Here is a 22,149-nt window from a genome sequence, read left to right as displayed (position 1 = left end):
TCTATTAATCTCACTCATAGATTGATGTACCTCGTGGAGCTGTTGGCATCATCATTGGTAGAGAAGGAGCTATGATTAAGAAAATCCAGGCTGATACAGGAGCAAGAGTACAATTCAAAGAAGGTGAGGAAGTTTTTTATTTTTATTATAGAGGGCAGCCTTAAATCGGTACTGAATCATTACTTCACATTGTATGGGCTCTCTTTTGGATGTAATCGGTAGAGTCAGAGGTTTTCACCCTACTCTTGTCAAAACTTACTGTCATATTCATGTATACACAGTAATGTCCTCCCAAAGGACAGAGTACAGGTTTATATACCTAATTCTAAAGGAACCATGGGGATAGCTGAAGTCTATTCGTTGTCAAAGTGATGTAATAATCAGGTTAACTCCCATATAGCAATAGGTTCAAAAAAAGATTTGATAATATTGCACTGCACCACAAGCAAGTTGCACTCATCACCTGTGCATGTCTGCAATCATAGATTGAATACAATACCGCTCTTTTCAATGGTACTAATCTTACAGCGCAAGTGATGTGCATGATATGAATATTCTATAGAATTACGATCCAGGTCTTTATCCCTGCTCTTTGACATCTATGGTTCAATGTAGAGGTACCAGTACTAGTACAGCGCTATATAATCAAAAATTGTTTGAACCTATTGCTATGGTAGTTAATCCGATTGTTACATCACTTTGACAGCGAATTGCCAATTATATTTAAGACTTTTTTCCAAGCCACTACTACCCCCAGCTAGTTAGCACCACTGGGAATTGAACCCAGGACCTTCTGCACCAGTCCTGGCTTCTATTCCTAGTGGTGGTAACCACCATGCTACGCTCTCCCACATACTGTATAGTGGTATAAATATATTTGCGCTTTTCACGGTTGATACGAGAACTGCAAATTGAATAGCCCGCAAAAATATTTTGTACCCATATGCTTTTATGTATGGCTGCTTCAAAGCGTGCATAAAATAAATGCACAAACTGGCCAAACAATTAAAATAAAAGAATGTGAATACCGCTACATTCACTGGTAATGGAAAACTACTCGTATTGGACACTTCTACTCGTTTTCAAAATCTCCAAACAATGAGGAATTAACCATTGTTCCTCCTTTGTTATGTTACCCAATCCACTTTAATACGAGTAGCAAAAAACGAGCATCGCCACTTGAAAAACGAAAGCATCGCCACTTGAGAAACGAGCAGCAAAAGCGAGTAGCAAATCAGCAAAAAGCACCCAATGCACAGCTTGGGTGTATTGGTTATTTTGGGAGCTCCAAACCCACTTGAGCTGAGATAACTATTATCTACATACTTCAGCGTCGCCGAAAGTGATAAAAGGTTCGATCGATCGTAGCAAATTGTTGGATGTCAAATCAGTAATATAAATAACCTAATTTTATCAACATTACTTTTAGCATGACCATCTTCTTGTCTCTAGAGTTTGCCGTTTAATATTTCTGTCACTGATTGCAACACAACAGCAACACGTGTTGATCACCAAGTTAAAATATAAATCACTCAAAATTTACATTATACTTGGAATAGGCCTACGAGCTCATACGTATTTTTTATTCATACTTTTTTTTGAACTACGAAGGAGAAAATCATGTGTCAATTAAAATTAGATTGCTTGCGTCTTTAATTATAATAATATTTGTTTGGCTGGCGATAAATTGTGTTGTCCCGCTCTGCCATGGATCCAGAGTAGGCCTACTAATTAATAACCAATGGATCAAGAATATCTATAAATGAGAACTAAGATCATGACAAAGTCTTTTATATCCGTTGTTTTGAAAGTTTATAAATCGGCACGGATGTGACGCAACGTGAAAAAAAAAAACCAACCTGCGTATGTAGTTTTATATGCCTACCGTAAATGTATTTTTGGCTTGTAACTTCTTTCATCTCGGGTTTCATCTTAATTTATATTCCTTGTAAGTTCATGAGTTGTATTGTTTGACGGACGTGTTCTGCTCCTTTCCAATTTTTTAGACCCAAAGCACTGCACATAATTAATAAATCACGTACATAAGTCCGGATCCAAGTGCAAGCCCATAAGTTATGAAGGCCGGGACAGTCCGGGATGATAACCCACACCGCACCGAGACCCACCGGCCACCCAGCCCGGCAGTTCCCGGCCGGTGAAATAACCAAATTTATGCAACATGCCGAGCATTTGTGAATTCAAAGTTGAAAGTCGATAAACCACCAACAAAACTGAACTGAGTCCTGAATTGAAAGAGTCGATCCTGCAGTATCGGGCAGTACTCGTAGTCGCACTCCGTCGTCCACTAATCTGAAGAAAGCCCGCCAAGCACCAACGTGATCTTCATCTCCGGTCTTCATCTTGTTTTTACTGATATGATAATGCAAATGCACGGACTCGTGAATGTCTCGGGAATGTCCATCAAGCAATTTAAAATTAGGCCAGCGCCACGGATCAGTTGACTCGATTTCAGCCCAGCTGAACATGCTGAATTTATCATTTTCATTGCGATACATTTGATTTGTTTATATTCAAAGTTGAATTCCCTCATCCATGTGTATTAACTGACTTTGATGAGCCCAACCTCATTGATGTTATTTCTGGGAAGCGGTCGTGACCGCCCTAGTTATTTAAATGAGGGTATCCATGCCCAGGGAACACATGGTACATGGTACCTATTTTTAGAACCACATTTCGTCGGAGAGTACATGATTTACCGCGTGCACATAAAATGTAAACAAACGACGTGTAATTTGGGGAAATTATATTTTCAATTTCATCAGAATCTGTATAATTCTGTGCTTGTAATGTTACGAACTTGTTTAACTGATTTTCAATTTTTTAAAATCAAACCATTACAATAGTCAGTATTTAATTTACACCAATACTGAGACCATATAAGGGGTGGTGCAATAATTATGTGTACCCCGGAGGGGGTGAATTATAGGGGGGGGGGGCAAAGATTTTTTGGCAGGCCAGAAGGGGGGGCCAGCATTTTTTGGCAGGTCAAAAGGGGGTCAAGCGATTTTTGGCAGGTCGAAAGGGGGGGCAAGCAATTTTTGGCACAGATATTTTGGGTACCGCTTCTACATTACGCCCTAAAAAAGCATAGGAAAACGTTAGGAACACATTCAAATATGCAAAATTTCCTGTTTCGCTAAGCGCCGTGATATATGATAAGACAATTTTAAGGTTTTAAATTTGGGTTCCCCAAAATCTTGCATGTGTAAGGGGGTGGCAAAGATTTTTTGGCACGTCAAAAGGGGGGGCAAAGGTTTTTGGCACGTCGAAAGGGGGGGGGCAAAGGTTTTTTGGCACGGCCAAAGGGGGGGGGGCAAGCGATTTTTTGGCAGACCATTTTGAGTAACTAGTACGCCCTATAGTATTTAAATACATAACATTTTAATCATGCCCGGTATGAAATTTTGCACGACCGGTTTAGACCATGTTTCAGATTTTTTTGTGAATAATCAGCACGTTGTTTTATACTTCGGAACACGAATAAGAAAGGAGTTTTAAACGACTGTATTTGATTGGATTGGTGAAGTACCTCTCTCAAATGTGTTTGTACTTATCAAGTGCTCGACAAAGAAGAGCAAATTGGATAATAGGCTTTATATGTCGCGCAACAACCCGCTCATAAATGATAAATCGCTGGGCAGTCGTGGCTGAGTAGAATAACTTTCGACGGTATTTATGTCTTACGGATTTTTATCAATTGATAAATCCTCTTGTACTTGCGGTGATTTGTATGTTTATGTTTGCTTTTTCTATAAAAAACAAAATGACCAAAAAACAAACGCTTAGTACTTTGTATAAACCGTGGACAAAGGCTCAAGACTAGAAGAAGACAAGGAAACTTGCCGTTATTAACATGTATGAATATGCGCGACAGGTTTATGTTCTTCAATCATGCATGTGTGATCCATCGGTAAACTTTTTTTTTTTTAAAATGCTGATCCTGCATGACCTGACATCGCGAATTTACATCATTAGATGATCCTGACATCACGATTTATAATAATATTCAAATATGATAAACGCGAATTGTAGCCTACTGTTTGATTTTTATCTCGATGGTTTGATGCTATAAATAAATAAACAAAGTACCGCTGTCGCGTGCGGTATCGATCGCGAGGGTGTTGAATACTGCATTCATTTTGGATGGTCTTGACTGTCGACTGCATTGGGTGGAAATCATATTGATTAGGTTGCTCTGTACTACTCGTATTTTCTACTCGTTTCTTTTCCATCACAATGGTTTATGGCCCATTGTTAGCTAGAGATTGAATACGAGTAGATTTGTCCAAAACGAGTACTTATGGTTTCACAGTGATTATCCTGCTGTATAGCACCTTATGACATTGAGATCACACTCACAAATTCTCGTAAAACATGATTTTGAATACTGAAAAGGCTAATATTTTACCAATATGTCGCAATTTTTATGAAAAGCTTGTGCTATATAAAGTTGTATATTGTTTCATGTATGTAAAGGAAGAATTAAAATGTTTACTAATTAGCAGATGACTTGGAATAATTTCAGCCTATGGTACTGTTTCAGATGACGGAGAGAGCCCAAACCGTATCGCTACCATCACTGGCGCACCAGACAGGGTTGAGGAGGCAGCACAGATGATCAATTCACTTATTGATAGTGCTAATGTAAGTGTATGAGATGTTATAAGATTTGAAATAGAAGGGTTTCAAGCATAAATTGTATCGCTACCATCACTGGCACACCAGACAGGGTGGATAAGGCAGCACAGATGATTAATTCACTTATTGATGGTGCTAATGTAAGTGTATGAGATGTTATAAGATTTGAAATAGAAGGGTTTCAAGCATAAATTGTATCGCTACCATCACTGGCACACCAGACAGGGTGGATAAGGCAGCACAGATGATTAATTCACTTATTGATAGTGCTAATGTAAGTGTATGAGATGTTATAAGATTTGAAATAGAAGGGTTTCAAGCATAAATTGTATCGCTACCATCACTGGCACACCACACAGGGTGGATAAGGCAGCACAGATGATTAATTCACTTATTGATAGTGCTATTTGTTATTGTATGAAGGGTTATAAGATTTCTGATGGGGGAGGGAGGGGGCTTAGAGTATAGATTGTATTACTGCCAACAGACAAAGTGGATGGACCTGTATCTGTGCTTGTGGATATATGTGGTGTTATCAGTCTACAAATTTTTCCCTTGGGGTGAACGTTTGCACCCCATTTTGAAAGTTGTGGTCCAATTTAACCTAACACAGTGCAGTCTCAGACAATCAACACATAAAGTCAGTGAAATGTGGTATCGCAATTTTGCACAATATTAGTTGAACCGCAACAGGCAAATTTTGGGATGCAAATTGCACTGCGATAGGGCTTATTTTGAACGCTGGGTGTTATATCATTTCAGGGAAGAGAGTGGGAGCTGAGAATGCAGTCGCTTGTTAACTTGCTATGGTTAATTTTTCTATTTGACTCGCATGGGAAAAGGTTGGAACATGCAGAGATTTAAACAATATTACTGTCTTTTGCCATAGCTTGGTTAATTGTATGGCATAAGGAAGTATCTTCTCATTGTCTTTGCAAGTTACATGCTTTACCATTTGAGGGGCATTGAAAAAAGTTGGTCAGAACTATGTTAAAAGAAAGTAACATGTTAGTAAAGTAAATATAAGGTATGCCCTTTTAGTTTGACCATAATTATGGCCAATCAATTGGGAGCAATTGGATGGATATAGGAATCATTGTCCAGCCTTCTATGATATAAAGTAGCATGTATTTTTTCATTCTTTTCTTTATATTTGGCTTGCTTTATGTGGCTATATCTCAAATTGAGAAAAATTGATTATATCGGTTTTTTGCATCTGAATCCTTCAATTGGCCCAAAACCAAGCAAATCTTTCATAATCTGTAACTAGTTAGTATGAGACTTAGTATTGTCTTTGTCTAATCTACATTCAATTTCTGTTTTTCTGCAGCAAAGGGACCAAGATAGGGGCAGTGGACCACCTGGCATGAGAGGAAGAGGCAGAGGTCGTGGGGGCCCACCTGGGTTTGGCCGTGGCGGCAGAGGTGGCGGATTCATGGGTCGAGGTGGCGGTATGGGCGGCCCTCCTGGAGGACCAGGTGGTCCTGGGGGTCCGTTTGGGCCTCCAGGGGTTCCTGGAGTCCCAGGAGGTATGGGTGGTGATGATGATACAGTTGAACATTGTGTACCAGCTACAAAGTGTGGCATCGTTATTGGTAGAGGTAAGCGTGCCCCCCTCACCAACCCATGTGATATCATTACCCCCTACCCCAGCGACATATTTACCCCCTACCTCAGCCTTGATATCTTACTTTCCATTCTTGTGTGAAGTCTGTTATATTAACATTTTTAAAATCAAGGTGATTTATGATGGTTTTGATTCTGGAAGCAGTTTATGTTGGACTAGTTATTTCCTTATGTGATGTTACTGATAATTACATGTACTGATACAGTTTAATGCCAATGAAAGTTGATCATTATGTTGTGTATGCTAAAAAACAACTTGTCATTATTGAAGAGTTTATCACTGGTATAGTTGATTTGATGCTGAAATTTGATACAATGAGGTTATATATCATGACATTGAATTATTTTCGTCTTGTTGTGTTTTTTATTTATGATGCAATTAATGATTATGCTGTTGCATGAGGTTTGTATTTATTTTTAATACAATGACATTTAGGTGATATTTTTGTGCAATTCATTGTTTGAAACATACATGTATTAAACAGACCTTGGGATTTTTGTTGTTATGAAATAATGTTTTGACTTGATGATGTACATGTATGATTTATATGCCATATTTTTAACCATCTTGTGCATCAGCCATTTCAATCTTGGGTAATTGATGACAGGTGTTGTATAGACTAATGAGTAGATGCAAACATTTTTATCACGTTATTGCTAGATATTCAAATGTATTACACTATTGCACCATTGAAATTTATGCTATGCATTTGTCATAATGTTCTGCCAAAAAGGCCAGTACAGCCAAATATTAAAAAACATGAAATAGAATAGCTACATTGCTGCAGGCTCCTTGTTTAGTTTCGTCCAGTAGTGCTTTTGATACTCGGATATGTACTGGTGGATCTTTCTACTGTACCATGGTGTTGTAATATATGCGAGCACAACAATGAACATTTTATTGTCGTTGGGCAGGGAAAATCTCCTATCTGCTTTTGGCCCCTGAACATGTGTAAAACAAAACTGCCAACAGGTTACATAGGTGGTTTTGATTTAAACATGTTCAGGGCGTATGATTTATAAGAGGTTTTTCCTACCCAACGACGTTATGCAAATCAGGGTATGATAGAAAGAGCCATCGGTACCAATCGGCCGATAGTGCTATAGGACTAAACTGGATGTAGGGCCTAAAGTATTTTATGCATATTACTGAAAAGTGTAGATGATGTGCTATTTTTTATGCTGCTCTGATCTGAAACTGAAGTATCAATACATGGAATTGATGATTCTTTTTGATAATATAATTTTCTATGTTTGTTTAGCCCCATCTTGTCACAAATTATTGTTTTATTATTTTTTTTACCAAAAACTGATCAATTTGTTAATTATATGATAGCGTAAAACATTTAAAAATGATAGTCTTTTCTCATGTATGTATTCTGGCAGCATTTGTTACAAATCATATATTATTCCAAACATGTCATCAATTTTGTGAAATGTTTGAACTTTTTTGTTTGTTTTGAGTTGAGACAGGTTTCAGGAGGCTGTTCTCTCAGGTTTGGTTGTAGTTTTTTCACACAAGAAAATTCATTGTGACTGATTCCATTCATGTTATTATGTTGTTGATGATGATGATGACTTGAATTTCACATTGTACTTGATATTTTATTGTCTTCAAAGTTTAATTTCTATAACCATGGTAACATGGTAACTAAATCTACCTACCTCTCACCTGTGTGTATAATTTGTTAATGTTGTGCCATCTTATTTTGTAACTCTTTGGTAACCATGATAACATTGCGTTGATTTCAAATATAAGAACAATAATTGAAAGGGTTCTGCACCACCTATGGCAAAGATATAATTTATTGATATACCGGTATATAGTTTGCTTGCATTGAAGGAATATTTTCACAAAGTTCTACATTGTCCATCACCAGATGTGGCCACTAAACAACACTGCTATTTTGTGTCTTTCCATGATATGTGCACTCTATTGCCCTGTGCTATGTCTGTGTCATGCCAAACATGATATTTAGGTGGTGAGACGATTCGGCAGCTCAAGGACAAGTCTGGAGCGCACATCGAGATCAGCCGTAACGATCACCCGCCAGGGGAGAAGGTCTTCCTGATCAGAGGGACGCCAGAAGCAAGACGGGCAGCCATTGACATGATCGAAGAGAAAATTACGGTAGGATTAAGGACTAATTCTAAAGTTCTCCATTAATTGTGTAAGATGGAGAAACATTGGAATTTAGAGTAGAACATAAAAGTTTGGAAAAAGTGCAAACAAGTTAATTGATGTGATCAAGCTAAATGAGTTCCCAGTTGAGGCTAGATTCATGAACATAACATACCATAAAAGGTAAAGGAGATGACCCTGTATAAACAGTGATCGGAGTGCCCATCTCTCTTTCATTGGTGATTGGGCCAGACTCCTCCATGTAATGTTGCTATAAGGGGATCGCTACACCTCCTCCACAGCGAGTCTGTTACCTTCCCAGCATTCACTCGGTCGGACATCCGGGAACATTGTCCCCTTCGTCCCCTTTGTACAAGCGCGCCCATAGCAACCAGCTCGAGAAAGGGGAACTGCACATGCGCTGCACATGCGCACACTGGTTTTACAAGGCTATTTCCCCTTTGTGACGTCAGCCCGACCAAGACAATTTAAGAATGCCGGTACCCATTTAAACACCTGGGTGGAGAGGAGTAATAAAGTGCCTTACTCAAGGGCGCTTAACACGATGGCGTCGCCGGGCTCGAACCCGCAACCTTCAGATTATGAGTCCGGGCCCGTTCCGCTCAGCCACCGTGTTCATACCATAAAGATTCGCCTAATGGCGCCAATGGGCTCTCTTGACATAACTAGAGTGTTAGGCACAAACTTAAAATCCCTTCTCGTAAAAATCCTACCAGCAAATAAGGGGCACAGACTCTTAATTCTTGTTGGGATTTTTAGAGGAGGAATTCTTGTAGGGATTTTTAGAGAAGGAAGCTCTCTATTTGTACCTGGAATTTACCTCGGTAAATGAATCCACATGTGCCATGCAAATCTTTACGGTAATTCACCCTTGGCCCTGAGTCAGTGTTCTGATCCTCAGAATCTACATGTGATAAGGCCTGCATGGATACTACCACTTTGAAGCCAGCCAGCACTGTGTTATTTTAGTTTTTATGGTGTTATGTAATGTATTTCTAATGTTTTTCATGTATTTTGTTTGACCCCAGGGCTAAACTGGTTATCAGTATTGATCACTGAGCTTTATACCCCAGGCAAAACAAGTTGTAATAAAATAAATAAGTAACATAACCACTTATTACACATTACTGTAATGCATTTGCTGCATATATAGATGCATCAGCTCCTCTAAAATGATGTACTGCACTTTATTTTCTTGCAGGATCGTGGACCAGGTGATCGGGGACCTGGTGGTCCTGGAGATCGTGGAATGGGTGCACCAGGAGGGCCTGGTGGATTCAATGGGCGTGGACCCGGGTAAGTCAAGTTTAACACTTGTTCATTTACAAATGTGCAGCTGTGAAAGTTTCCTGGTTTCCTGGGAACAAATGTTTGGGAGACATCATTGATTAGTATGAATAAGGGCATGCATGTGTGCTCTGGAATTGCGCTTCATCCAGCGCTTTGAAACTTACCTTGAAAAGGCGCTATATAAATGTTGTAGTATATATGTATGATCCCTCACATTCAATAAACAAAAATTGTGCCCCAAGCAGGTGCTCACACCTTTTCAGGCATTTTATTCAACAGTTACTTATATCCTTGAAAGTTCTGGGCTTTGAGGCATACTATTAGTTTTTGGCCTAATATTACAACAGTTTGGTATTCACTGTAAAATCACAATATGCACTTAACAACATTTAAGTCCTTTATTTTTCTTTAATTATCAGCCTTTTACAGTAAAAAAATAATACTCTCAAATAGTGTTGTTCTTTAACCCCCAAAATAAAATATGCAAATATAACCAAAGCATCCAGCTAGAACCCAGAATGTCAAATATCAGTGGATTCTGGACTTATAATGTGATGCAAAATAAACAAAAGAAAGCCGAGTTACAATTTTCAGAATTTCATTCAAGTTGATTGACTTGATTAATGAGGTTCTTGTCATTGGCTCTCACACACATGCTATGAGTTTATTTGACAGATGAATAAGAGATTGCGATTTGTAACAGAGCATGTGCTTTCCTTCGCCATTAGAGAAACTGGAAGCAGTTTAAAACTTGTCGACTATCGGCAGCACTGCTTTGAGTTGCAGTTTCAACCTCTTATCCAATCTACTAGTAATTTGATGCGTAATCCCATTCAGCCTGGTTATCATATCTCTGATTGGCTCAATACATGATACATCCCTTTTTGTAACCAGTCAAAATAGTTCTTAGATTTGTTCATTATTTCTATTTTCTTGTATTGCAGAGGACCTGGTGGCCCGCATCAAGGAGGCCCGCCTCACCAACAGCAATTTGGGGGCGCTCCTCAAGGCTGGGGAGCAGGAGGTGGTGGACAAGGAGGGGGTGGTAATAATTCATTCAACCAATGGAATTCACCAAATCAGTGGAATCCGGTAAGTCAAAACCATTAAGGAGCAATAATATTTTATAAATTCTAGTGAAATAATTAGAAGAAACATGGCCATTAAGAGTTAACTTAGTACTTGACAAAAGGTACATGTAGAACTTCAAATTGTGGAATTGTAAAAAAAAAAAAAAAATAATATATATATTTTTTTTTTTGCATTTCAAATTGGATTATGATAATTTGTCATAAAAAGAGGCAAAAAAACTGTTTAGGAGGGGGCGATACCCTGCATGCAGCGTATTCCCCGGACAAACCCCTCTAAATATTAATACCTACGCAAGCCCACAGCCACCTGTCCAAGTACCAGATGGATTTTCAGGAAATGGATATGTTGCCCATTTACATCCTTGATGATAACAACATTCCATTTACTTGACCTTCCAAACAATGAACACAGCGCAATGGGACGGGAAAGCGCTTTGGATTAGCAAATGACTCTATCTGTCATTTTTGAAATGTTACCTTATGTAAATTGCCATATTTTGCAAAACAAAGGTCTCTATCCAGGTTATGTATTGATTTTGTCATTAAGTATTAGGGAACAAACCAAAATTGTTGGATGAAATCCTTTAAATGAAAGTGCTTTTGTAGGATTAGTCCCGCTCTCTGAAAATTGGGAAATGTTGAAAAATCCGTTCAAAATGTCAACTTTTCTTACAAATCTAACTTTTTGACCCCCTTCCCCCTTAAGATTACAAGGACTTTCATCATGGGACACAGTGAAATTTTGTTCCCTTAATTTATAATTTCTTATAAAAACAGGGAAATCGATTCCAACTGACCAGCTGCTGGACCCAAATTAAAGGATGGATGTCAAAAGTAATATTGGCTCATAGTAAAGTGTGACAATACTTTTTGTGAGCAGCGTATAACTGAAGCAAGCATCCAGCTAGAACTCAGAATGTCAAATATCAGTGGATTCTGGGCGTATAATGTGATGCAAAAGTAAACAAAAGAAAGCCAAGTTATAATTTTCAGGATTTCATTCAAGTTGATTGACTTGATTAATGAGGTTCTTGTCATGGGCTCTCACACAACATGTTTGAAGCTGATAATTACAGCTGTTGTCAGCGATCAAACTTGGAACTTGTGTAGGAAGTTCAAGCATTCAAAAGCTGCCTTATAAAAAAATCATAAAGCCTGCCCTATAAGATTTATTGTTTAGTCATTCTTTGACAAAACATGCAATTGCCGAGAAACACATATTAAACATTTTTACGAAGCTTTGATTCTTTCGTACTTTAAAATGCGGATCATTCCACGTTTTAATTGCAATGACTTTCTATGTACATTTACCACATCAGCGTGTAACATTTACTGTCTTTGAGAGCATTTGGTGTTGTTTGTATTGAAATTGGGGGATGGCTCTGTATCTATCCTTAATTGTCTTATGGCCATCTCCTTCATAATTGTTTGTTTTCTTTTTGACATGATTTTGATTTATGAAATTGGCAAAATTTGGACTGAAATTTAATTTAATTTATAGCCACAGCAAGACCCCCAACAGCAACATCCGCAGCAGCAGCAGCAACTACAACAGTCAAACGAAACAGCGTGGAACCAATATTACCAGCAGCTGTATGCTCAGCAACAGCAGCCTGGGGCTGGTGGTCAGCCGTCAGCACAGACATCACAAGCAGGCAACGTGGCAGTGACGCCTAATGCCAGTAATTCCCCAGCAGTAGTGACACAAAGTCAACCCACAGGTAATGGTAGTACTGTCAATTTAGTTTCATATATTAGTACTGTAGTCACAGATCTAACTTGGCAGTAAATTGGTGTATATAAAATATGGAAATGTGAAAGAAAATCAACAAAAAACTTCTTTTTTGTACATTTCATTTTTATTTTTATTAGGGAGAGGTGGGTGATACACGTTTTCAATGGATGCACTATCTGAATCTGACATTTTTTTCCAAATATGATGTCAGTACACATAAAGTCGTCAAACAGATGATTGTACTGACATTTTTTAAACATCTTAACTAAATTTGTTAACCAGGGTTAACATGGATCAAACCAACATAGATCAAACCATGATTAACATGGATCAAAGCAGGGTTAATATGGATCAGACCAGGGTCACCATGTATTAAACCAGGGTTAACAAGTGAGGATGAGGAGGTTGATCAAATCATCCTCCTTTAAAGGAAAGGTAAATAAATAACCACCCATTTTTTTTCATTTTTTTTCCTGTAACAGGTGGTCAACCCCAGACTAGCCAGGCAGGCTCAGGTCAACCTGACTACACCAACCAGTGGCAGGAGTATTACCGTATGACTCAACAGCTAGGTACAGGTCTGTTTTGTTTAGTATAAACCAGGTTAACATGGCTCAAACCAGGGTTAACTTAATAACAAAATCCATTCTACTGCTTCCCACTGGTATTACCCTGCTTTCTTGTTTTCCTTGAAAAGGAGCATAAAAATGACATCTATGTATCAGGCCAACTGAACTGAACTGAAGCTCAATTTTCATTCAGTTCAACTCGGAAATAAAGCATGCATTCAAAATGCAATGTGGTATTAAGCACTAAGCTCTTAATTTTGAAAATTGTTAACCAGGCTTAACATGGCTCAAACCAGGATTAACATGGGTCAAACTAGGGTTAACATGGATCAAACATATACTAACAATAACATAATCTTAATCCTAACATACTGGTGAAGGAAGTTGTACAATTATATGTATGGTACGATTCTGTGTGCCATGCATACTCGCCAACATTGGAATGGATTTTGGAATACTTTAATCTTTTTGAGTTTTAAGAAAGGGGATGGGCATTAAAGTGTGGAATATTACAGAAGAACATTTTGTGTATTAACATAATTCATTGCATGGATTGGAATGATGAATTCAACATAGAACTAACTCATTCGTACATGTCTGAGGCCGCACAGGTTTAGTGTAGGGCATGGTGGTGCAGTGGTACGGGCTCTTGACTCATAGTTATGTGAATTTCCGCAAGCGTAAGGATGCTCGCTGATGCTTTATTATACTGCGTACACATCTGGTTCATGTGACCTGGTTTTCCGCTCGTTTCCGATGTTGATTTGAAAAGGTCTATTTTTTTTTAAATTTATTTATTTATAACATTCGGCCGAAGCCAGGCTAATCCCAATAGTGCTCAGAGGCTACTAAATTTAAGGGACGCCATACGGATATGACGGGACAGGAATATGGGAAGAGGTCCGATTTTAGATGCAGGAGGAAAACCGGAGCACCCGGAGAAAACCTGCGATGCATGACCGTGATGCAACATCATCCAAGAGGCACAATTCATGTCCCATTAGCACTTTCCAAGGATTACGCACTCTGTGGTGTTGAATCACTAGTTGGGTGTTTTTGTCATCCACTGTAGTATCATTCAGTGTAGTCATACATGTACGTAATGATCAATTTGTCTCATTCATCCCCTTACAGCCCAACAAGGTCAGCAACCTCAAGCACAGCCTCAGCAACAGCCACAGCAACCATCAGCAGCAGCAGCGGCGGCAGCAGCAGCTGCAGCCGGTGGTGGCCCTTCAGCCGGTGCAGGACAGCCAGACTACACAGCTCAATGGAAAGAATACTTCCGTCAACAGCAGCTGTACTACCAGCAGTCTCAGGCCATAAATCAGTCTCAACCTCAACCTGGACAACAGGTAAGTCATGTACCGGTGAATAGCCGGTGATTCACAGGCGATTCTTATTTGTGTTTATTTCATACCCCTGTGTGTTTCTGTTTTTAGAATGTGAAATATTTATTACTTTTATTCTATTCATTGCTAGTAGTAGTTGGTGAATCATTGATATCTTATCATTGTTTTATATAATTACATATAAACTTGAATTTGCATCTATTCTGCACAGACAAGTGACTTGAAGATTAATATGTTTACATAATTTATTTGAATGCTTTGATCATGAATCAGTTGCAAATTAAGGTTCCTTTAAGTTGTCCAGAAGAAAAAGAAAAGTATCCTTGATCAGGCTTCAAACCTGGGACCTCTTGGTTGAATTTTTTTGGCAAGAAACTTCGAAGGCCATGTCTTCCATAGTAGTTGTAATACAACCTCTATGGAAAACATGGCATTCGGAGTTTCTTGCCCAAAAAATTCAACCGTTGTATGGATTTAATTGGAATAGTCTATTGTTCAGAATCATGGCAGCCATTACCGTATATTGATTTTGAAGTCACTTGTTTATAGTGTTTGTGTTTGTCTCCAAATAATAATGTGTAAAATCCTAGTGTGTGTTAATAATCCCACTTGATGAGTTGATTTCAACATCTTATTAAATTTATTGGGGTCTTTTGTAATCCGGATTATCAATCTCTATATAAATTGTGAGGAAGGGAATAGAGTTCAACCAAATAACCCAATTTAGTGTCTAAAGGGTTACTTTGGTCCCTGCACTTGATAAAAAAAATTAACAGCAAGGAAAGGACCTTAATAACAGGGTTGCTTTATAAAAATATTTTTGGTGTAATGTAAGGGAAGATAAATTGAACTAGCTTTGCACATGGTGACACCTTTGCCTTTATGCACTTTCATTTAGACAATGTATGTGTTTTTGCAGTTGTAATGTAACATTTTGCCCATCATATCATCTGTATTGCTTTCATTTATACCCAACCAACTTCCTGACCACCAATTAGCTATCCTCATTATACCCACACAGCCTCCTGACCACCAATTATAGCTATCCCATTTGCACTGCATAGTTTGGCAAATTCCTGCTTAGTTTGCCTGCAAGTGTAGCCTAAGAAAGAGGCTTGTAATCTAAGAGGTGTCCCTGGGCATGGAAACCTCCTCTACATGTACCGTATTCGCTCCAATAAGCGCCCACCAAGGGTATTTTCAATTTGCTAAAGGGTACCATTTTTAAACTTGAATTTTAGAGCATTATTTGTTCATTTATTTTCTTGTTCTTCTTTTTTCCTGTCTGTGGAAAACTGCTATGAAAATTCTTAGCCAGATATAAATATTGGCCCAAAAATGTAATTCTGAATCAAAAATAGCTTATTATTATGCATTACTGAAAAGAAAAAACAAAGGGGGGATAAAGTGTGTGTACTGCTTTGTTGGTGTTCTATTTTCTTCCAAGACAAACTTTTGTTTGCCTAAATATGTTGAATTTATTTAAACATAGCAGTTGATGCACTCGAGCTAAAAGTCATAATTATGGCGAGAACAGATGAGGACATTTTTGACCTCCATCGAGTAAGATTTGCAAAAATTGGAAACATTTTGAAATCAGCAAAGGAGATGACCAAAGAAAGGTCTAAAGATTTGACCAGTTTAATAAGGACCTTGTTAATTTCTCAAAGCCAGCTAGAAACTTTTGTCTTGCCAGTTTTCATGGTTCCAGACAGGGTTGCTTTTTGTCAGCAACAACAGGTCTGCAATGTAGGAATAACTGGACACTAGATCAAAAAATGGCACAAAGAGTAAAACCAAAAGCTCATATGAAACGCAGCGTGTTTTTTTCCACCTGTGGCAAACCCTTGTTTTTAGATATTTTTTAACACCATAACTGAAACAGATATAACTTTTCCAGAATCGGATGCTAACTAGTATCTAAACATAAAAAGAGCAAATTTAAAAATTAAAACCTCTAGTAGCATAGCATATTTCCTGGACGAGCCCCCATAAATTTTCAATGCCGCAGGTCAATTTTCAGACAATGAATCTGTTACCAAGGTAATCGTCTGTGAAGAAAGATGAGAAAATCCCATTGCCAAGGATTAGAGAATTTGTTTCAAAATGCAAGTACATGTATTTGATGGAAATGGAGTTGATAAGTTTAGATTTGTTCAAAAAATCAATGTTTTTCACTTAAAATTAATATTTTATTGAAAGACTAGTCTTTAAGGTTGGTCTGAACCCTGGAATTATGGAAACTTTCGGGCCTCATAACTTCTAAATTGTTGGTCTGAAGTATATAAAAGTATACATATTTAGAATGGCAAAGACTTGATAAGTTCATCTGTGAGGTCAAATTTGGGCCAAATTGGCACTTTTGGCCCAAAATCCCAAAAATAACGGTTTTGGCCCACTTCTTTTTTGAGAAAAAATTCTTGAGCCAAAATTTTTTTGAAACTAATTTTTAAAACTAGATCAAAATATCTAGGACGCGTTTTTTCATTTTTTTGAATTTTGACCAATTTCACCAAAAATATTTGAAATTTGTGCCAAAATTGGGTTTTTTTATGATTTTTTTGAAAAATCAGCATTTTTTGATCATTTTTGACGCAAATTTCTTTAAGTTAGTCGAAATTCAAAAAAATGAAAAAACGGGTCCTAGACATTTTGATCTAGTTTTTAAAAATTAATTTAAAAAAAATTTTGGCCCAAGAATTTTTTTGTTACGGTGCACAAAAAAGAAGTGGGCCAAAAGCGTTATTTTTGGGATTTTGGGCCAAAAGTGCCAATTTGGCCCAAATTTGACCTCACAGATGAACTTATCAAGTCTTTGCCATTCTAAATATGTATACTTTTATATACTTTAGACCAACAATTTAGAAGTTATGAGGCCGAAAGTTTCCATAATTCCAGGGTTCAGACCAACCTTAATTGATATCTAACAGGTATCCAGAAGTCAAAATTGACAAATGTCCCTAATTGAAGAAGCATTATTTAATATTTGAGGGATTTTTAAAACTGAAGGTTTGAAAAGAAAAAAAAAAAAAAAAAATCTGACCGTCCGACCAAATTTCCCATTTTCCCACTTGAGGGCAACACAACAATTTTTTTGGCCTTATTGTGTTTACATATTTATGTCATCAAAACAATGGTTGTCATGTTAACAGCAATAAGCACCATTCAATACACACACAGTAAATACATGCTGAGTCAAAAAGAAGTAAACTCATGTTTGAGGGGCTGTAACTTAAGATCTGTAAGGAATCTGCAAACAATGAAAATACCACTGGAAATAGCAAAGTCTACACGTCTAAATAAAAAAACGAATTGTTGCAATTGCTCACAGCAAACTCATGTTATACTCATTTGAATACAACCACCCATTTTTGTAGCTGCACACAGTGTCACTTCCCAAGTAGGGGCCTACCCCTGCTATATTGATTGGTAAGGCGCAATATTCAAATGCAAATAAAGTTCTGTGCCAGGTGTGGTTTCGATCAATAATGTTAAAGGGCTCTTTTCAATATGAATTTTACCTCATTATAATACAATTTTGAACTACATTATAATAAAATGGGCCAAATGACAACATGGCACCACAATTTACTGCACGGGCGCGCACGTTTCTGTCGACGAAGTATCATGAAACTAAGAGTCCCACTGAAGTTCAGCGTCTTTTTCGTCTCCAATTTCCTATAGCTAACCGGGTTTCATGTAAGGGAGGAGTATATAAGAATGTGAACAAGCTCAATGTGCATGGGACACTAAGAAACAGACAGCCGGAAGCGTCAGGCAGACCACGAACTGCTAGATCACAAGCGAACATTGCTAGAGGCAGACATGCGTTACATCAAGACCAAAGATCAGCTCAATCCTTTACCCAACATTCCCCAATCAAGCTTCTGCTGGATCGTTCGTAAACACTTGAATTGGTATCCTTATAAACTATATTACCGTCATGGACTTTGTTGAATATTAATTAAAAGCAAAGGTTGTCTTTTCAACAATAAATCCTGTCAGCACTTTTCTGATTTGTCGAAAGTGAAAAGCTTTGAAATGGATGAAAATCAATCAGCCGTGTGCAGCTACAAAAATGGGTGGTTGTATTCAAATGAGTATTTAACTTTAGTTTGCTGTGAGCAATTGCGACAATTCTTGTTTTTATTTATACGTGTAGAATTTGTTCTTTCCAGTGGTATTCTTATTTTTAGCAGATTCCTTGCAGATCTCGAGTTACATCCCCTGAAACATGAGTTTACTTCTTTTTGACTCGGCCTGTATGCATGTTTGTTATAAAAACTGCAATAATTTTGTTGGAATGTTATGGTGATGATGATATGACTATTTTATTTTTTGTGTCTTTTTTCTCCCATCGGCATGTAACTTGCAACAATTATTCTCTGCTATGTTCACTCCTGGCTCTCTAGGCTCCTGGCTACTGAAGGAGAACCAGTGACATTACAGCACGAGGGCGCTTTTCTTTAAAGGTGAAAAAATCCTGGCTTGGCTCTTCATTTAATGATTTTAAAACTTTTTAGGGAAATGATGATAATGAATGCAGTAGCCTAAATCCTTGTCATGCTGAATGGTGATTTTGTTTTCATTTTAATTTGTGTACTACATGTAAGGATTAATTATATTTTAGTGTGTATTATCATACTACTACTAAAAATTCCTTTGTGCTTTAAAGAAGTATTTCAGTCCCATATGTACTGTTATGAAATTTCAAGTAGAAAGTTTTTAAACTGTTTGAAAAGGTGTAAATCGGAGATTGGGTCCTTGGGGAGTTTTCTGAGTCATATGACACAGGAAGTCAGTAAATTAATTGTGCCCATTTTTAGGTCATCCGAAATGTCCGAAAGAAAAGACCTCATGGCATCATGAGTCTTGTGTCTGTGTGTCAGTCAGTCAGTCTGAAGAATTTAATTACAATTTGGTATACTTCTGATTAGTATATTTAATTGAAGTGTTTAAGAATTGGAATAAAGGTATTGTTTTTAGGTGCTGTTGTGTATCTCTCGTCTCATAACATATGGGCAACATGTCGATATCATTATTTTTGGCGTACGTAAAACAACTTGGCTTATAATATACGGGAAATTCAATCAAATACTGATAAATATAACATTTGCACTTCCAAGAATTTGAACACTTTGTTTGTTTAAAACTTTTTTTTTTCAACATATGTAGTGTGATCAATAAAAATCAGTCCCCATTGACCCCATTGAATTTGGACAACCAGTTCAAAAGATATGAGCAGTTAGTAGGGTTGGGATTTTCGGGTAATTTTGTGCCCGGGTACCCGTTTATTTTTCGGGCGGGTACCCGAAATTCAAAAAATTCGGTTTTGTAGTGTCCCTGGACCTAGACCTAAATGCTAGGATCATTCATGGTTGACCTAAAAAAAATTCAAGATGTTTTGTATTTTTAATATGAAAATTGATACTTTGTATTCATGTCAAAAATGCATTGAATTTGAATGCATTTTGATATCATTAATAGAGTATGACATGAATACAAAGTATCAATTTTTATATTAAAAATACAAAACATCTTGAATTTTTTATATTTTTTTTTAGGTCAACCATGAATGATCCTAGCATTTAGGTCTAGGTCCAGGGACACTACAAAACCAAAATTTTTTAATTTCGGGTATCCGGGCATGGAATTCCTGCCCGGGTACTCGGCTACCCGGGCGGGACTCGAATTCCCGGGACTCGGTCCCTACCTTAGCAGTTAGTGTCCAAAACAATAGCAAACAAAAGGAAAAATTGATTTATAGTGCGCTACCCACAGGCACAACGCCTAGTCATTGATCCACAAGCCTCGGCACACTTTACAGGTTGTCGCTGACCACTACAGCCCCACATCATTCCATATACCATTGAACAACAATTCAGGGACTTTGCTGCTACAAGAGCGCACACCCCAGACATTCCACAAATAACCTTCGCAACCAGGATCAGCTCCCGAGTTTCGTACTGGTTACAACAAGACATTTAGCAGTCAGTTTCCTTGTCCAATGGAATTTCAAGCTAACTCAATTTTTCACGAGAATGCGAACGCAATTTTTCACGAAATACTTCCTTTGTTTGGCTATATCACAAAATCAATATTTCCGACTTGCGACTGATTTTGCTTGATCACATCTCACATAACTAAGTTGCGTAAAGGTGGGTGGTGCGATTGTAACATATGATGAGAAAAACCGGCATATCACCCAAACATTCTTATTCCAAGTTAAATATTTTTCCAGCAGTTTGGAATCACAAAGCAGTCACCCGTAGTACAGGAAACACCCACCAAAACACCAACATACCACCAAAGTGAAACTTAACTCGGGCCCAAAATTTCAGCTTCAACTGATTAAAAAACATAATTTTGATGGAATAAAGTGTGAGGATGAGGCTGTCACTCGGGTCACCCACCTTCAATAATAACTTGAAAACTGACTATGGGTAGAATTCCATACTCCAGTGTGATGACTTGTCAGCTTTAAGTCTTTGATCCAGGCTGCACTCTCAAACTTTTTCATTTCAATTCTTTCTTTGGTCATTTCCTCATCTCTCCCTCTTCACTTTCCACTTCGTTTCCTCTATATCCCTCTGTCTCTTCTCTTTTCTCTCCCTATTCCCATTCTAGCCTTTTCACTTTTATTTGCACGCTTTAATGAGCCCTGTACATTGCTTGCAGAATTCAACTAACATGATTAGTGTTAACAGAATACACTGTGCAAATATACCTCATGTTGTAGAAATAAGATTGGGTTATAAATTGCACATTTTACTCTTCAAATTTTGCAATGGTTCATAGAAGGCACACTCAATACATGGTGTATATAGTACAGCGATATTCACCAAATGGTTACATGTAATGTTTTAGATCAAGTTTATGCAATGTGAATCACATGATGAATTGCTACTGTCCAGAACATGTCTTTTCTATATGCTGCTGCTTTACTGTTTGATATTGAATTAAAAATGTGTCTTTGATATTTTGATATGAATTTAGAATAACAATTTTTATTTTTGATAATTGATTTTTTACTAAATAAGATAATTGTTTCATTTGTTGATCATGTTGATTAGAGCCTTTATAACACTACATAGAAACTTGTAAAAACACAAATATTTTGGTATACATGTATTCATTGCATTATGATGTGTCTTTATTACATGTTTTGAATTGTTTGAATTCTCACATTAAATTGTTACCATTTATAAAAGAGGTCAGGTTTGGTAATTGTAGGCTGAATTTTTATTTGTCAAAACCAGGCATAAACATTACTTGTTTTGGCTGTACAGTTTCTTCATTTGTAAAAAAATATAATGTGGTCAAGTTAGCTCTGCGATTTCGAGCCAGCGTTGAGCTAACTTGAAATTCCTATGGGCAAAGAACTAAATGCTTATTGCCTGATATAATTAGGGGAACTTAATCCTGGCTGCGCCGGGTTTATTGTTGTATAGTGTGTGCTTCTTAGCTGCAAGTTCCAGTTTGCTCTTAAATGGTTTATATGACATGTCTTGGCCCTCAGTGGTCAGCAAATTCCTGTTAAGTGTGTTTCTGCTGAGGCCTGTGAGTTTATGCCTGTGCTAGGTGCACTAATAAATCACTGAGTTATTTTTTTCCTTTTTTTGTTGTTGTTTTTTTGGTGTGATGATCGCTACTGGTAGTGATGCAAGACTTACTTGCTGTCTGA

General features: G+C 37.6%; 1 protein-coding gene across 5 annotated transcripts in view; it reads left to right on the top strand.

Annotated features, from left to right (window-relative positions):
- The window catches only part of LOC140139826 (far upstream element-binding protein 1-like), a 41,119-nt gene that overhangs the window by 15,535 nt on the left and 3,435 nt on the right, over positions 1-22,149 (top strand). For 2 of the 5 annotated variants that reach the window (XM_072161570.1, XM_072161566.1), the window contains 10 exons: positions 21-123; positions 4,547-4,665; positions 5,990-6,260; positions 8,265-8,416; positions 9,630-9,724; positions 10,663-10,810; positions 12,311-12,530; positions 13,027-13,122; positions 14,248-14,468; positions 18,878-18,937. In XM_072161570.1, the coding sequence (XP_072017671.1) occupies positions 21-123; positions 4,547-4,665; positions 5,990-6,260; positions 8,265-8,416; positions 9,630-9,724; positions 10,663-10,810; positions 12,311-12,530; positions 13,027-13,122; positions 14,248-14,468; positions 18,878-18,892 (1,440 nt within the window). In that variant the 3' untranslated portion in view covers positions 18,893-18,937. The remainder of the gene's footprint in view (positions 1-20; positions 124-4,546; positions 4,666-5,989; positions 6,261-8,264; positions 8,417-9,629; positions 9,725-10,662; positions 10,811-12,310; positions 12,531-13,026; positions 13,123-14,247; positions 14,469-18,877; positions 18,938-22,149) is intronic. The other 3 variants (XM_072161569.1, XM_072161568.1, XM_072161567.1) reach the window with 3 other exon arrangements.

Source organism: Amphiura filiformis, chromosome 18, assembly GCF_039555335.1.
Source record: "Amphiura filiformis chromosome 18, Afil_fr2py, whole genome shotgun sequence".
NCBI lineage: Eukaryota > Metazoa > Echinodermata > Ophiuroidea > Amphilepidida > Amphiuridae > Amphiura > Amphiura filiformis.
Note: the sequence above shows the minus strand (reverse complement) of the source record. Positions and strands in the feature narration are given on the sequence as shown.